This window comes from Mesocricetus auratus, unplaced genomic scaffold, assembly GCF_017639785.1.
Source record: "Mesocricetus auratus isolate SY011 unplaced genomic scaffold, BCM_Maur_2.0 Super-Scaffold_100033, whole genome shotgun sequence".
Classification (NCBI taxonomy): Eukaryota; Metazoa; Chordata; class Mammalia; order Rodentia; family Cricetidae; genus Mesocricetus; species Mesocricetus auratus.
In genome coordinates, this window is record NW_024429213.1 from 11480856 (window position 1) to 11499643 (window position 18788).

Genomic DNA, 18788 nt, shown 5'->3' on the forward strand with positions numbered 1-18788 from the left:
AGATGAGAACTGGGGTGCTGCTGTCTAAGTCCCTACTGTTATCCTGTGCCTGGTAGGGTGGGGACTGTCATATTGTAACCCCTGTGAAAAACCTTGAAATATAACCACTCCATGCAGGCCCAGCTGTCGAGGGTTTTCTTGGTGAATGGATGGAGTGGAGTGGAATACATGGATTTAAGACAACTTTCTACTTTTTCTAAACATGTTGAACCCAGCTTCCTAAGATAACTTTTCTAAATGATTTCAGGACAAGAACATAAGTGGGTTTCAAAACACCCAGTGAACTAAAACATATGGTTAAAGTACAAAAGCTTGAATAAGGGGCATTCTATCGAAAGCTTACATATGTACCAGATACGTGTGTGTGTGTGTGTGTGTGTATGTACACAAGCAAAATGCATACACAGCTTTCCTGACCCAGCTCCAGAGACACACTGTTGCTCTACAATCCAATTGCCATCCTTCATGAGTAAACTTCCTAAAGGCCACCCAAAATCATGGAGGGAAAGGATCAAGGGCAATTAAAGCAACAACAACCAAAAAAATGGAGTGGTAAAACAGAAGAAAATATCTTAATTCTATTCAAACCCAACCAGGGCTATGTGAAGGTTTAAAGGTATAAAAATAACATCAAGACAGGAATAACACCCACATGAGTCACTGTGGCATCCAGTTTCTATTCACAAAGAAAAAGCTCCAGTCCATCTTTTAATTTTTTTTGAAAAATTCCTGACATTACAGAACTAAACTGAAATGTATTAATATTCCACTCTTACATTTCCATGACAAACAAAAATTCATGAGCCAAAAAAATGAAAAAAAAATGGAAAAAGGGGAGAAGCTTGTAAAACTAAATATGGATATCTCAGCATAACTGCTGAACAGAGAAAGGAATTAAAACGCTTTGAATTAAAAAAAAATCATGAGTGGATGATAAAGTGTGTAGAAACTGAAAATGTACAAACTATTTAAAACCTGGAATCGCTGACTGTTGAGAAACTACACAGATGGATCATGGGTGGTGGTGAAGAGCAGGAAGGGATCATGGATGAACCTGCACTGCTCTAGCTGCTCCCCATACCACCTGTCTCCGAGGAAAGCCTGACATTGATAAGATACTGGGCCAGGCTAATGCTGGCAGCAGACCCAGTGATGGTGACCTGCCTATCAGTAGATCCTTCCACTGGGTTTGCAATTTTGATCTGCGCCCCAGACATCTGACGGATCTCATTGATTTTGGCGCCCTGACGCCCGATTATGCAGCCAATCAAATCATTTGGAATGGTGAGTTCATGAGAAGTAGTTTGAGCAGACGCATCCAAACCTGCACTGAATCCGGTGTTGCCATGGGTCATGGGAAAATGAGACTGTTGCATTGCCAACTGGTGCAGCTTGGTCAAATCTGGCTGTGGAATGGCATACTGTCCTTGAATGGTATAGGCCTGGCCACCTGCAAAGATGACTGGAGAACTTGAGGGCTTGGACCGGTACGGGATGGTCACGCCCTTCGGAGGGGACTGGGAGAGAGTCTCCAACATGACCACGCAGATTTGTTTAACACACTCAATGATGGATTGCGGGATGCCAGCAATAGTGATTGCCCGCTCAGTTGAGTTGGGGAGCATATCCCCTGCCACCTGGACCTGAGCCCCTGTACTCTCTCTTATTTCCTTGATCTTGCAACCACCTTTCCCAATGAGAGAGCCACACTGACTAGCAGGAACCACCAACCGTAAGGTGACGGGGGTCTACTGGCAGCTGTGCTATTGGTCATAGAGCTGCTTATGTCCTCTTCCAGTTTGTCAATGATCATAGCAAAGGCTTTGAAGATGGCATTAGTCGGTCCAGCCAAAGTGATAATTCTCTCAGGACAATTCCCTTCTGAGATGTTGATCCGTGCACCACTCTCCTCGCGTATCTTCTTAACAGATTCTCCTTTCTTTCCGATGATACTGCCAACTTCCTTTCCATGCATAAGTAGCCTGATGGTGAGAATGACATTTAATCCACCTTCAATCACACCGGTGTCCATGTCTAGTAGTAACAGGGAGCTGGACTTGGAGTGGTCAAGTCTTTGGTCACTGGTGGGAGTGAAAGCCAAAACTGGAGGCGCGAGTCGACTGAGGGGAAAAGGGGAGCGGGCGGGAAGGGGAAGGGCGGGAGGCCGGGGGCGGAACAATAGGGGCGGGCGGGAAGGCGAGGGGGGCCCCGCTAGCGGGCGGAGGAGGGGGGGTGGAGGAGGAGGAAGGGGGAAAGAGACCCCGGGGCGGGTGGAGGGCGGCGGAGGGCGGGCGGGCAGGAGAGGGCGCAGGCTGCGGCTGCTCCGGCTGCTGCCTCTGCTGGTCTGGGCTCTAAACATATATTCTATATAGGCATTATATACCATATATAAAATCAAAACAAAATGGATTATGGAATTAACTGTAAGACCTAAAATGGTAAGACAACAGAAAATAATTTGGGAAGTGTAGGGGGAAAGTGTTATAGGCATTGATTTTGTCAACCATTTTGTTTTTGTGAAGGGGTACGATATGATCCCAAAAGTATAGGAAACAAAAACAAAAACAAACAGCCAAATTGGATCACATCTTATAACCTGGGATCACAGTTTCAATACTTCTGTATAACAAGGCAAACATTCATCAAAGTAAGGAGACAATCTAGGTGCTGTATAACAAGGGAAACAGTCAACAAAGTAAGGAGACAAGGGAAACAGTCAACAAAGTAAGGAGACAATCTAGGTGCTGTATAACAAGGGAAACAGTCAACAAAGTAAGGAGACAATCTAGGTGATGTGAGAAAATATCTGCATCTGATAGGGAATAAGTAACCAAGATATATAAGGAACTGAAATTACTCAATAGTAAAGTCAATAACCTTGTTAAACTTTGGTGAAGTTCTCAAAAGAAGGCATGCAAATGGTCAACAGGTTTATGAATAGTGTTCACAATTACCAACTTTTAGATAAAAGCAAATTAAGCTCATATGACACTCATCCACAGACCTTCTGGAATAGCTCCTACTACAAAGATGACATGTACAACAGTTAAAGATATACAGAAAAAGGAATGATTGCACATTGTTAGCAAGAATTCAAATTAATAAAGCTGTAATACAAAGTATCATGGATGTGTCTCAAAAACTAAAGATGAAAACTAGTACTACAATATTATTTATCAATCCTTCTATTAGTTATATGGTCAAAGGAAATGAAATCCATATGTCAAAAAGACCTTTGTAGTTTTGTGTTCATTGCCAAGCTCTCCACAATAGCTAAACATTCTAATCAGCCAAGTGTATATCATTGAGTGAATAGACATTGGATATGTGGTCCATATGGAAGGAAATTTTGTTATTTGTGTCTAAATGGATTCAGAAATAAGTATGAGAAAATATGACACGGACTTATTAAAATATGTTTACATTGGTAGGAAGCCAGCTATGTCCAAGGCTTTGTGTGTAGGGAAGCAATAATAAGGAGTATGGAAATAAGTATATATTCTGGATTCACTCAGAGGACTTCAAAACATGAATTCATGTCAGAGACTGTACTAAGAATAGGGAATAAAAAGTTAAAAATGCTTGGGAGCTGGTGAGATGTCTCAGTGGTTAATAGCACTTAGTGTTCTTCTAAAAGACCCAGATCCAATTCCCAGCACCCACATGGCATCTCACATCTGCCTATAACTCTGTGTCCCAAGGTGCTCACTCCTTCACACAGACATACAAGCAGGCAAAATACCAATTTACATAAAACAAAAATAAGTTTAAAATGCTTAACAAGTGTGTGGCATCAGGTAAAGCTCATTGGGAGCAATTTTTGCTCTGTCCCAAAGTATGGTGATTGTCTTTAACTTCCAATTTGATACAATCTAGAATCACTTGGGAAGACTTTCAATCAAGGGATTATCTAGGTTTATCTGTGGGCATGATTGTGGGAAATTGTTTTGATTGTTGTTCTAGTTGCTATTTTAAAGACATCATAGCCAAAAGCAACCTGAAGAGGAAGGGTTTATTTCACCTTACAGTTCACAGTCCACCATAAAGGGAAGTCAGGGCAGGAACTGAAGTGGATACTATGAAAGAACACTGCTTGGTAGCTTGCATCCATGGCCTGCTCAGCTTGCTGTTTTGTACAAGCCAGGATCACCTGCCCCATGCTCCAGGGTGGCATCACCCATAGTGTACTGGACCCTTCCACATCAATCACTAATCAAAAGAATGCCTCACAGACTTGTTTACGTGCCAATATGATAGCAATATTTCCTCAATTGAGATTTCCTCTACTTAGATCTTTGTGTCACCTTGAAAACCACTACCACCAATAACAAAACCAACCAATCAAGCAAACAAGCAAAAACCTAACCAGCACACAGAAAGACCTAATCAACCATAACCAGCAGCATTACATAATTACATAACCAGGGGGATTCTGAATTATATAAGACATGAGAAAGCTAGATGAAAGCAATCCATACAGGATCCAGTATGAATTATTCCTTTCATTGATCTCGACTATGAATGTGACTTTCCTAAACTGCTTGGTTTCCTGCCTTGATTTCCCTGAAATGATGAACAATGACCTGGAATAAATCAAGTACACATTTTCCTTCATTCTCTTGTTTTTTGTCAGGGTATTTGAAACAGCAACAGAAATGAAACTAGAATACAGGATAGCTCTGGGAACATGACAGGAAAGAACTACCCTACATAGAAGTGCAAGAGTAGGAGCATTGAGGAATATTAAGCTAAACAAGGAAGGGATGTCATATGATAGTTTATTAGGGAGAAGTTACTTACATGAGAAGCTGAGAAACTAAGGTCAGCGTTGCAAAGCTCTCTGAGACCCAACTGGAACCCCAAGAGAGAGCCAGTGTCCCCCTGCACAGCCCTTTATTTCCACTTCCCTATATACCTGTAGCCACGCCCAAAGTGGGTGTAGTTCCCGGCACAGGTGTCTAAGATGTCTCCCTACATAGGAGTGTCTGTTTGTCTTCATTCATTAGTAACTGACTAAAGGATCTGCCTCAGCCCCAGGAAACTTCCCCTCCTGTGGTATTAAGGTTCTCTATGCTCCCAGACAAAGTTTACTCCATTAGTATAAGATCACAGAAGATGGGAGTGAAAACAATGAAGAGTCATATTTATTTGAAAATAAACGTATGCCATGCTGGGCTACAACCAAAGCTGACACATATCAAGTGAGCACTTTAGTGGCAGGAAAAGAGGCAGCATTGATTAAAACTATCCCCCCAAAGCAGCAGAAAATTATTGCGACTCTCAGCAGGTGAGTGTGTGGGAAATCATCAGATGGCACTCACCATCTTGTGCTGTCTGAAAAGACAGAGCTTCTTTCCATGCAGAAAAAAACATACATCCCAGTGCATTTGTAGGTGTAAGATGGGGAAATAGATTACAGACAAAAGTGCCAACACTGTCAAGTAAAGAGCAGCTTTTAGCTAGATAATAATCCCAAAGAAATGTGCATTTACTCTCTGCTTGAAGGCAAAATAAGAGAACGTTTCCTTGGAAAACCACTTAAGCTTGCTGCTTGTTTCCAGAGGTCCTTGTTTTTCTAACAGCACCTCTTGGGAAGGCTTGAATAGCAGCAATTCATACTGACAAACTACATGACTTTCAAAAGGATAATGAGTTATAGGTAATAAAGAGTCCCATGCCATGCAGTAAAATAGAAGTTATGTTGTGAAATTACTTTACAGTACTGAAGTTTGACATCTTGAATCCCTTTTCTGTCAGCACCAGCCTCCTCACTGGCTTCTGCTGTAGTACCTAACACAAACAAAGCTCTCAGTACTGAAGGACTTTCAGTAACATAATCAATATGCAGTACAGTAGTATATTGCTCTGTCATTTCCACTGCTAAAGAAGTCAGTACTGCTAAGGACTATTAATTATTAAGGACTATTAATTCTGATCTTTTATTAGTAGAGGAATCAGTCCCTACAGCTCACACTCCACCTTATCTGGACACTAGATTAAAAATATCAAAGTTCTAGGGCTGCTCACCATGAATTAGCTTGTAGAGTGTGGGCTGAACTGAAATGACAGACAAGGGAAGGAGATTGTTTCAAATAATTTCTACTGGAATTATTTTTATAATGTGTTGTTGTCTTTAGTTTATTGGCAGGAAAAGCAAGAAATTTTGTGGAAATGGACCTACAACACATAACACAAATAACTACAAGCAGAATTGGTGTCTTGCTGAGTATGGTGCTATATGCCTTTAATCCCAGCACTTAAGAGCCAAAGGCAAGCAGATTTTTGTGAGTCTGAGGCCAACTTCTTCTATGTAGTGAGTTCCAGGGCAGCCAGTGCTATATAGAATGATCCTGTCTCAAAATAGACAAAACAGATAAATGAAATAATCACTGTTTTAATTATTTCTCAACTTTAATCAATAAAGTTCTTTGTTTTTAATGGAGGTAAAAAATCACCACATTAAACATAGCAAACCACACAAACTTAACATTTTACATCTCTAACCTCTTTGCATTCATCAACTGCCATTCCTAAGTACATAAAGGTTGATGAGTTCTATGGTATGTGTGTGTAAGGACATACATGCGATGGCATATTTGTGGAGATGGGGGACAACTTTGTAGAGTAGTATGGTAGTTTTTATGTAATTGGCACCCAAAAGCTCATAGGGGGTGGCACTACTAAGATGTGTGGCTTTGTTGGAGTAAGTATGGCCTTGTTAAAGGAAGTGTGTCATTATGGAGGTGGGCTTTGAAGTCTCATATATGAAGAAGTCATGCCTAGTGTCTCAGTTCACTTCCTGTTGCCTGTGGATCAAAGATGTAGGACTCGAAGCTCCTTCTCCAGCACCATGTCTGTCTGCATGCCACTATGTTTCCTGCCATGATGATAACGGACTAAACCTCTGAAACTGTAAGCCACCCAATTAAATGATTTTCCTTTTTAAGAGTTACTGTGGTCATAGTGTCTCTTCACAACAATAGAAATCCTGCCCAAGAAAAATAGATTCTCTTTTTCCACCTTTTAATGGATTCTGGGGACAAAGGTCAGGTCATCAGGCCCACAGGATAAATGCTTTTATCTGCTGAGGCATCTCACCAGCCCATGTTTTGTAAGGTTTCCTATGTCTTTAAAGTTTGGGAAACATGGGACTAGCAAGATGGCTCAGTAAGCCTGGTGACCTGAACTCTATCCCCAGGATCCACATGGCAGGAAAGAATGGACTCCTGTGAGTTATTCTCTGCCCTTCACACATGCTCTGTGGCAGACCTTCATGTACACACACACAAATGTAGTGAAAGAATAAAATTGTTAAAATTAATGCCATGTAGTTTTAAACCAAATACTATTTCTCAATTCTCATGCTATATACATAACAAGAACAAAATGACCAATAGAAACAATGTAGGGGAGAAATGGTTTATTTCAGCCACAGTCATGGTGGCATAACCTTGAGGCAGTCTGCCCATGTCTCCTCAAGTCAGGAAAAAGACAGAATCCTTATGGAACCAATGGGGAACTATAACCCTCAAGAGCACCCCTAACAATCCACATTTTCTAGTTAAGCCCTACTTCCCAGGTTTAACAAATTTTCACCAGCTAGCTACTATGTGGGAGGGTCTTGTCACATTCAAACCATAATACCAGATGACCAGGTACCTCTAAATTAATTCCAGCAGAGAGTCAAAAATATGGAATGCTGTGATTGGTCCCAACACAGTCCATCATTTGCATAGTAAGGTTTCTGTGACATGTATAAGAAGAGTAAGTGCTGTGATTAGTCTAAATGCAAAACTTAATTTGTATAAAATGTTTTCTTCTGTCAGTGATAAACTGGAGAATGCCATGACTGGTCCAATCTTAGTTTACATAGCAGGTTTATTGTAACATGTATAAAAGTGATGGCTGTGATTAGTTCAAAAATAAGCCATCATTTGCCTGAGAGATTTGTTGTAACAGGAACAAAACTCATCACTCCTGTGATTGTTCTGAACACAGAGATAAATTGGCATAGTAGGGTTATTGTGACATGTATAAAAGCAAGTTCTGTGACTGGTCCAAATGCAAACCTTAATTTGCATAAAATGCTTACTTCTTTAAGTGATAAAAGGGAGAATGCAGTGATTAGTCCAAACACAAGCCTTAATTTGCATAGTAGGTTTACTGTGACATGTATTAAAGTGATGGCTGTCATTGGTTCAAAAATAAGCCTTCATTTGCATGAGAGGCTTACTTTATGTGGGACAAAGTTTACTACTAGTGTGATTGGCTTAAACACGGTGCCTCATCTGTGTAATAGGCTTATTGTACCAAGTAAAAAAGTAATTCCTGTGATTGGTTCAAACTCAAACCCTAATTTGCATAATAGGTTTATTGTGACATGTACAAAAGGGATGACCTGATTGGTCAAAGGTAAGCCTTAATTTGCATGAATTTGCATGAAGGTTTCCTTGAGGAAAAATTAACACTCTTGTGATTGGTTCAAAGACAGTGCTTCCTTTGCATAGTAGGGTTATTGTGACATATATAAAAGTAAGTGTTGTGACTGGGCCAAATATAAGCCTTAATTTTAAACACAAACCTTAATTTGCATAGTAGGCTTATTGTATCCTATATAAGAGGAAGTGCTGTGATTAGGCAAAACATAAACATTAATTTGCATAGTGACATGTACAAAAGTGATGGCTATGATTGGTTCAAAAATAAGCCTTATTTGCATGAGAGGCTTGCTGTAACTGGGGAAAAAACTTACCACTGTCATGATTGGTTAATTTGCATAATAAGGCTATAATGACATGTATGAAAGTAAGTGCTGTGATTGGTCAAAACACAAACCTTAATTTACATAGTAGGCTCATTTGACATGTACAAAAGTGATTGCTGTGACTGGTTCAAAAATAAGCCTTCATTTGCATGAGAGGATTGTTGTAGCTGTGAAAAATATACCACTCTTGTGATTGGTTCAAAAACAATGCTTCATTTGCATAATAGGTTTATTGTGACATATATAAAAGCAGGTGCTGTGATTGGTCTAAGTATAAAACATAATTTGCATAAAATGCTTACTTCCGTCAGTGATAAATGAAGAATGCTGTTGTTGGACAAAACACAAACCTTAGTTTGCACTCTAGGCTTATTGTGACATATACAAAAGTGATGGCCGTGATTGGTTCAAATATAAGGCTTCATTTGCATGAGAGCTTTGCCATAACTGGTACAAAGTTTACAACTATTGTGATTGGTTCAAACATAGTGCCTTGTCTATGTATTAGGCTTATTGTACCAAGTATAAACATAATTTCTGTGATTGGTCCAAAAACAAATCTTAATTTCCATAGTAGGTTTATTGTGACATGTATAAAAATAAGTGTTTTGATTGGTAAATACAAACCTTAATTTGCAAAAATTGCTTATTTATGTTATCGATAAAATAGACACTGCTGTTACTGGTCCAAATATAGTCCTTCATTTGGATACAAGAGCTCATGAGGAATGAAAAAAATAGATGAAAGATAAGAGGCCTTAATGAGTCAATGAAAGGAAACTGCTAGTACTATTCAATAGAAGGTTTCCATAGAATTGTCTTTAGGACCTAAACTTCTCAGATATCAATTAGTATACAACACAATTGTGAACAGTAAGAAGTTTTGATACCTAAGCTGAACCAGAAGCTGTATTGTTAGCTATTGATAAGGGCATAGAAGTCTAGATTTCATGGGACCATATAAGAGCTATAACATTGGCAGAACTGAGGGTCCTAGGTATTTTAGGTCTATATAAGAGCTGCAACATTTGTAGAATCAGGGACCTGCTAACTATGGCCTGCATGAGAGCTACACTAGAGAGTTTAACAATTATTGTTGTTTGTTTCTGTTAACATCAAGTGATACAAGAGCTATCAAAAACAATGATTGAATATCTTATTCTTATTTATATCTATTGGAGCAGAGCAAAAAGACTTGAGCCAGACAACTGGTAACAATACTATACAAAAATGATTCAAATCATAGAAAACTGCTAAGTCAGCTAAATACTTTTATGGTAGGGCTTTTCATTCAGTTACAAATGCCTAATCCTGAATGACCAAATATTTTCTATATAAAATATCAGGATAAATTATGATATCATGGATCTTATTACTGATAAAACTATACTTCTCTATCATATTCATGCCAGCTGTGTGCTTACTATTATGCTTAAGAATTTTAAAACTTTTTTCGTAGAGGCCAAATATATCTCCTACATTTTTATGAGTTATTTATATTAAGTTTAAGACCAGTAGTTTAAAAATAATCCACCAGCAAGTTGAATTTAACTTCTAGATCTCAGCTCCTTCATCTATAAGATGGGGAGAATATTGTTTACCTCATGGAGTTGTGACAATTAAGTACCAGCACTGCTGCCACTGATAGTGTTATGGGTAATATCATTTGGTTTTTCTCTCTAGTATTGTTTACTTTCTCATTAGTTCTATCTATGGTGTTTGATTTCTTTTGTGGCAACCCTACCATTATGACCAGACTACACTGTTAATGTTTTTATTCCAACCAACATATCTCACCTCACTGGCAAGTTATTAGCTCATGATAGAAAGGACAACATAATTAGAGTTAAGAGAACCAGGTTGGCCAAAGGCATTGTTTTGACTACTAAAAGAGGAAAAAAATGTTCCTTTTCTTAATAGTATAGTGCACAGAATGGAATAATTACCCACTTGTAGCTAATAATGTACAGGTTTAGCATGGGTGGAGCTAGGAAAGGAGTCAACAATGTGTGAACCCTGAAAGTAAAGCTAAAAAAGAGTAGAAAGCCAAGACTCCATGGCCTTGGCAAGATTTACCAATCTGGGTCAAGCTACTAATCAATGTGAACACTACCAAGCTTTTATTGACAGTTTACAATGTGCCTAACAGAATGGTGACAGCCTTACAGAAAATTCTTATTCAAACAATACCAATTTTCTAAGAGGACATCACTTCAAATACACCAGGTCTCAGAGTTGTAACAACAGCTACAATAGTGATGATTATACTACAAATAAGAATTTCAAGGGTTAGAAAGTAACTTGGTTCAGATCACATAGGCATTTTGAAGTCACGGGGGAACCAATGTTAATTTTAGTTCACTATCTTTACCAAGAGATCCTTTACCACTACAAATAAGGAATAATCTCTGGTAACCTTTTCATTCTCCTTTTTACTTAAAATCTGACAAATGTCAAGAAAATTATTTGCCTATAATGAATCCAAGGCATTATTGTTCTAAGGTTGAACATGCTAGAGTATATTGCCATTTTATGAACTCGTAGAGTAAAAAATATTTTGGCTAGTGGTCACACAAGTGATCCAAGACTATTCCTGCTTATGCTGTGAATTGTAGAAAGTAAGAAAAGGAAATAATGTTTTGGGATTAGCCATGCTCTGTAGATTTGTTTTAATAAAGACTTTCTTGTCTATAGGATAATATAGTATGGTCTTTTCAGTAATCCATGGAGATCTTCCAATGACAAATGGATTTCAGTAATAAAAGTTACTCAAGTATTATTACATAGCTTCATATACTATACAATATGTATCTATGAAGATCTTCTAAAATAATTGATTTATAATATCTCCTAAAGGTTATAATAATCTTTACTGATTATTACTTGAAATTTAGAAGCCTTCAGCATCTTCACGCCTGAAATATCACTTTTTCTCAGGTTTGTCTAATTGTACAGCTGGTGGACTAATCTGGAATTATTTCCTACCTTGGGCTGAAGCACAAACCACTCATCACATGGATTTTCAAAGTTCCATGAGTCAAAAGCAATCTCCACCTCTCCAAGGAAACTGTTGCGTCCAAAGCGATCATAGTGCCAGACTGAGAGCTGCAGAGTTCTTGTTTCCAGCTGTGTGTGGCTGATGGTATACTACAAATGAGATGTAAAGAATCACACTCAGCAGGGTGGGTTCTATCTAATTGTAGAGCAGGCTGAAATTGACTTCACCAATTTTCAGATCATAGGCATCAGCAATATGGAAATAACATGTTTATTTCTGATACAATTGAAGATACACATTAAAATACATTTTAGGTTATACCTAGTTAAGAAATATATATATATCATATAATTATATATTATATATATTATATTATAAGAGGGGTAAAAGAAACTTCAGGGACAATATTGAAAGTGTTAAATGAAGAAGTCTCTTTCCAATTTGTCATTTACCTGTTTGTTTTTTTTCATGTCTACTTTGTAGCTCTAGGTTTAATAGAACAATTCTACAACTTATTTATTCATAATAAAAATCCTTAAATCCAGAAAAGTACTGACATAAGAAAATTGTAACCTAAACTTCATAAAGCCCAGTAGAAGTTAAAAACCACACACAGGTTGAGAAGAAAATAAATATTAGGGGGCTTGCTTTTACTTTTCCAGCAGAATTGCATGACCACATATCTTCTAACCTTCCAGTTTTTTTTATCTATCTGGGTCACACTCCAGACTGACTGTTTATTAGCTTTAATTTATATGTAGCCCTGTCCCAGCTGTTACCATTACAATTGACTTTGGTTTTCTACTCCCTGGATTTATCTGTCACTGTGCTTATCTGTCCTGCTTGGGCTCATCTTTGCTATTCTATTATGGGTTAACACCCAGACGGTATTTGTTCATTTTTACATTTGACTTGTCTTAATATTGGCCCCTGCTTCCACACATGTCTCTGAAGTGGGATGTCCTTCTGTATTCTGTGAATGTATGTTGCTTTTTATTGGTTGATGAATAAAGCTTTTTTGCCAATGGTCAGGCAGAATAGAGCCAGGCAGGAAATCCAAGCAGAGATACAGAGAATGAAGGTAGAGTCTGGGAGATACCATGAAGGGGTAAGATGTCAGGACATTGCTGGTCGTGATACACAGATTAGTAAAAATGAGTTAATTTAATGAGAGCTAGCCAGGAATATGCCTGGGCCATTGTTCAAGCAATTTTAATTAACATTAATTCTTAGAGTGGTTATTTGGGAACTGGTCGGTGTAACAAGAAACCTCCATTTACATGCCTCTATTAATACATGTAGACCCATGCTTTTTTCCATTACTACCACCCACTGTGATAGGCTCTGAATCCTTTACTTGGGGGGCACAAATCCAATCGTTTTCCTATGATTATTAATATACTTTATCATTTCTTTGTGTTTCTTACCAGGCCATATGGATCCAGAGTGAGAGAAGGGCTTGCTTATGGCTACACATTAGAAATAGTAATTTCTTTACAATTTAGAATCTAAAGTCTGGTTCATGTTTTATCAAATGTGACCTAGTATTACTAGTATTCACTAACCACACACACGTATATTTAGCCAAACTTGGAGATCAAAATATAAAACAGCACATAGCCCTTGTTAGCAAAGCAACAAATGTGTATAAAGTGATTAACTGAGTTAGTTTCTTAGACAAAGTCTAAGAAAGTAGATTTCTCAAAGGTTCAACTTATTTTATGACAAGCCTAGATGTAATTTGTAATTTTCCTAGATCATTTTTACTTAAGCAGAGAGTGACTAGAGCAAGGGTCTTTTTCTTTTCCAAAAACTTCCAGGAAAGCTAACAACATTCAAATTCTAACTTTCTAAAACACGCATGAGCATGGGAATACAAAAATGTTCCATTTAGTTATTTCTTCATTTCATTTTGGTAATTTTTAAAATTTTTGACACAGGGAGAGTCTTATTCTGCAGACCAGGCTTGTTTGGATGTCACTATGCCATCTCAGGCTAGCCCTGAACTCTTAATATCCCTGACACCACCTTCTGGCCTAAATTGAAGAGGTTCTTAGTTAATATGACATGAATCTTTTTTTTTTTTTGGTTTTACGAGACAGGGTTTCTCTGTATTGTTTTGGAGGCTGTCGGTCCAGCCTGGCCTCGAACTCACAGAGATCTGCCTGTCTCTGCCTCCCGAGTGCTGGGATTAAAGGCTTGCACCACCACCGCCCGGCTGACATGAGTCTTTATGGTAGTATTTATTTACCTTTAATGTTTCGTTGAATTCTGGATTGGTACCTGTCCTGATTTTTGTCTTGCGCTTATTGCTTCGGGACTTGTCTGGAAGAAGGTATGACTTGACATAACTGTAAATAATGAAGGATAAAAATCATTATTTGCAAACATATACTTTACTAGAATGATTTCAGAACTTCAGTGAGTAAAGGGAATGGGAAAGTAGATAAAAGCAATGAACAAAGAAACTTAAGTCTTTGTAAAATGCTGTCATAAATATAATTCTGGGCTTTCTATAAGAAAGAAGCAGTGTTGTATATTGGTAGAGAACAGGCAATGGCATCAAAAAAGTTGATTGGGACTACCCATGTATCATTGCTTTTGATAGCCTTGGGTTTTTAACTTTTCTACATCTGTTTCCTCAAGTATAGAAAGTGGGATAGCAAAAATACCTAACGCATGAAACATACATGAGAAGCTGCAGTACTGTACTACTGTATGAATGAAGAAATGGAAAATGACAACCTGGCAGAAGTTTAACCCAATCCCTTAGCTCATGCTAGCTAACTATTTTAGAAACCTCTTGGGACAAGGACATCAGAGAAGACAGAGGCATGCACAAGATTGAATCATGCTATACCAGAGTTATGAAGCACATCTACGGCGGGGGGTTCACATGGCTCCTTTCCATGCTGGCCAAAATAATGATATTTGCCATTCAACCATCTAAAATCTAGAGTATATGAAATGAGCAAAAATCACATCCCTAGCTGAGAATCTATTTATGATTGATAGCTGCTGGGAGTGACAAAATGGCTTTCTTCAATGAAGTGGCACTGGGTATAATCAAGTACACTCCAAGGCAGGACTCATGCCCAGGAGTAGTTGACAAATATAAATTGGACTCCGTGTTATTGTTTTATTTTGTTTACATTGTGTGTGTGTGTCTGTGTGTGTGTGTGTTTCCACATGCACGTGCTTGCATGCAGTTTTGTTCTAAGAGAAAGAAAGAACATAAAGTTGGTAGTGGAAAACCTGGGAAGGCTAGGAAGAGGAAAGAATATGATCACAATATATTGTATGAAAAATATTTTAAATAATCAGCATAACAGTCTTAGACATCACGGTATATGCTGACATGTCAGCTTTTCTCTCCCACAACTGGCTTCTGTGCTAGCTAAAAGTTAGTCCTGAATCATATAATGGCCTCCTTCAAATCAGGTTACCAATGATACAATATTTATACTCATACTCCAAAAAATATTTAGAAGAGCAGTATTGGAAGGAAGTCACAAGTAGCTTTCTTTCTTTTTTTTCAAACAGAGTTTCTAGACCCAGAAAGACAAATATAATATGTACTCACTCATAAGTGGATATTAGACATAAAGGAAAGGACAACAAGCCTATAGGCCACAATCCCAAGGAATCTACGTAACAAAGAGGACCCCAAGAGAGACATAAATGGATCTTCCAAGAAAGGGAAAAAAAGACAAGCTCTCCTAAGTAAATTAGGAGTGTGGTAGGAAGGGGAAGGGTGGAGGGACACAGGAAAGGAGGGAAAGGGGTGGGAAAACATGTATATCTCAATAAAAAATGTCAAAACAAGACAGGGTTTCTTTGTGTAACATCCCTGGTTGTCCTGGAACTCTCTTTGTATACCAGGCTAGCCTCATACTCACAGAGATCCACCTGCTTCTAACTCCTGAGTGCATGTGCTGTGATTAAAGGTGTGTGCCACCATACCCAGTCATAAGTAGCTTTCTAAGGTTCTTGTTTTTAAAGACAGGGTTTTATTGTATAATAATCCTGGATGTCCTGGAACTTACTCTGTAGACCAGGCTGGCCTGGAACTCACAGAGATCTGCATGCAGAGTTCTGCCTTTCCGAGTGCTAGGATTAAAGGTGTGTGCCACCACCTCCTGGCTCAGAAGGTTTTAATTGAAGGAAATCCTTAATCTCTTCTGAAGATGAAATGTGCATGACACAGAAAAATGAAGGCAGAGATGGCAGTGCTGGAGACAGCCGTGGAACATCCTATGTACTTACGCATCTGTCCTCTGTTTCTTTTCATCTCCTATGGCCAGATTTCTGCAATTCTTGACAAAAATGTAGAGGCCACCAGTTTTGTAGCAGTAGCTGATGTGGAGAAGAATTTCACCAGTGACCTTCACGTTGCCATAGTCTCCTGTTTCACTGTAAACACTCATCATGCTATTAAGGCTGGTCTGGAATAAAGAGGAACGAAGTCACCTAGTGCTATTACAGGGCACTTACAAAATCCACCCCCTTTAGTCAATTCAAATTGATATTCTATGTGTATGTCAGGGGAGTCAAGGGTGAGGGAAGGAAGGAACTCACTATTTGCTTGTTTTGATGATGGTGCATAAAATTCTAACCTCAAAAGAACACCCCACTAAGCTTCCTTAGTAAGGGAGGCAGGAAGCTTGCTGAGAGAAGAAGGCAGCATCTCCTTTGGGTTAGCTGAAATCCTTTATTCTTGTCTCCTAATGAATATGGAATCATTTGGAGATTTCTAATACTATCTTGCTTCACCATCCCTGTCACTGCCTTTTCCTGCTAGATTCAAATGCAATCTATTTAAATATCTAGAATGTAATGATCGGGAGAAATAAAAGCTCACTCCATATTATGAATTAACAAAAATCTTAGTGTCTTTCTTTACACTCATACTGTATGTCATCAGTCCTAGGGGAACTATAACTGTAGCCTGCACAAAGGTATGGCAGGACATCCTATACTCACAAGGGTGTCAGTTCCCCAACTTAGTAGTGGTGTGACTGTATAGGTAGTCTAAGACCCATGGCTTTGAAATTCCATGGAATAGTAAATGACCAAAATACAGCACCAAAAATTAAGTACCTCAATTAATCAGAAAAATAAAAAATTCTATAAAGATGCCTAAAATTTTGTCAAGATATTCATAACACAAGATATATATATATTAAACCAATGTAGCATTATTATTTAGTGCTAGATACAAAGACTCTTAATAATATGATAGACACAAAAGGCCGGTGACATTCATGATGCAGTAGTTTTATAACCTTGCGTTGACCACTGAGAAGCAAAGACACAGCAGTACAAAGAGTGTAGAATTGTCATTTATATAGACAGATATAGACACAAAAAGTATCTATGGAGCATTTATCTGTCAGATATAGTATATGGATACATGAATGTATCTATGTATCTATATTTCTATCTATTTATTTTACTATGTGTCTGTTTACCTGACCATGTCTGGATTTTATTGTTATTGTTTTGTAAAGGCTATTATGTTTCAAACAGGATGTTATTTCTCCAAGAAACAGGATATACCTGACTTAGCTCATAATTTCTTTTAAACTGAAGTCAAAGGCAAGAATGAACCAAGAATCCTAAAATTGCATATAAGCTATTTCTTAAAGAGAGCCAATAAATAACAGAATTTGTCTTTCCTATTCTTAAAATAAATTCAACAGAATTTTTAAACATTAACTACATAATAAGTGTATTAGAGATCATTTTAGAATAAAAATTAAGTCAGGGATAGATTTTGACATTTTAGTTTTTGTACAGACAACTAGGTCTTAAGGACCCAAATAATGTGTGCTTGTACCCATGGTACCACTGTAAACTCATGGAAATACCAATAGAGATTTGAAAGGGAAACATAGCTACAGCAGCATCTATCAGACAGCAAAAAGAGCTGGCAAAGCACTAACTAGTGTCTTTATTAATATCCTATTTTATTTCTCCAATGAAATATTATTTGTGATGTGATTAGCTTTTGGCAATTTACTCACTCTAAAAAATATAGGAATCTGACATGATGGTACATGTCCATCACCTCAGAATTCAGGAGATGAAGGCAGAAGGGTGTTGAGTTTCTCTAACAAGATGAACTTTTCTCAAGCCAAAAAAAAGCAAAAATATTAATGTGGAATGTCAGGTGAATGTGATGATGTCTAATGAGATTTTAAGATCTGAGAAACTATATAGTACTCATCAAGTACACACATCCTTTAGAAATAATAGAACAATTTAAGAACTGAATAAAAATTTACCTGAATAATTTTTTTCTTCAAATAGTTATTAACTTCAGAGGATGTAAGTTCTTACTAAGTTTTTGTGAAACCAGTCCTTACTCTTCACCTGGGAGTTACAATGAAGAACTATTGAGATCCTTGGGCTTTATAAGTTGAGAAAGTTTGGGGTCCATGGCTATACAATAGTGTTGATCCATAGACCATGGTTCAAGTCTTAAGAGCTTCATGAATTAGCCTCAACCATATTATACATGAAGAAACTTTGGCTCACAGATTTGTTAGTAATACCAAGTCCTAGAGGAAAGTTCTGGGTTTCTAGTCAAAAGTCCTATGGACCACAACTCATTGATTCCTTTTATAACTGACCTATATTTTTAAGACTACCCTCTGTAACTATATTGTCAGAGAGGGATGAGGGATTCCTATGAATAGAAGAAATGTTTTTTTGGTTTTTCCGAGACAGGGTTTCTCTGTATTGTTTTGGAGGCTATCGGTCCAGCCTGGCCTCGAACTCACAGAGATCCGCCTGCCTCTGCCTCCCGAGTGCTGGGATTAAAGGCGTGCGCCACCACCGCCCGGCGAATAGAAGAAAATTTAAGAAGTCTCAAAATTGAGACTTAGGGGGATTTAAAGTAATTATGACAATTTTACTGCTAACAAACCCTTTTCTTTATCAAGACATTTCTGTGACTTAAAGTGGAGATACTCATGCTATTAATGAACCATTTTTGGACATGTCTTTTGAATGGTACTCAGA

The 18788-nt window shown here is 38.0% G+C and overlaps 2 protein-coding genes across 4 annotated transcripts in view; both read right to left on the reverse strand.

Annotated features, from left to right (window-relative positions):
- The window catches only part of Sytl5 (synaptotagmin like 5), a 288981-nt gene that overhangs the window by 37958 nt on the left and 232235 nt on the right, over positions 1 to 18788 (reverse strand). For all 3 annotated transcript variants that reach the window (XM_040733700.1, XM_040733701.1, XM_040733698.1), the window contains 3 exons: positions 16029 to 16207; positions 14014 to 14113; positions 11750 to 11911 (listed from right to left, as the gene is read on the reverse strand). In XM_040733700.1, coding sequence (XP_040589634.1) covers positions 11750 to 11911; positions 14014 to 14113; positions 16029 to 16207 — 441 coding nt within the window. The remainder of the gene's footprint in view (positions 1 to 11749; positions 11912 to 14013; positions 14114 to 16028; positions 16208 to 18788) is intronic.
- LOC101832585 (poly(rC)-binding protein 2-like) lies at positions 546 to 2213 on the reverse strand. Its single transcript, XM_040733702.1, is given in 2 exon segments — positions 546 to 1741; positions 1744 to 2213. Coding segments are annotated over 2 exon segments (966 nt in total). The 5' UTR covers positions 2033 to 2213; the 3' UTR covers positions 546 to 1064.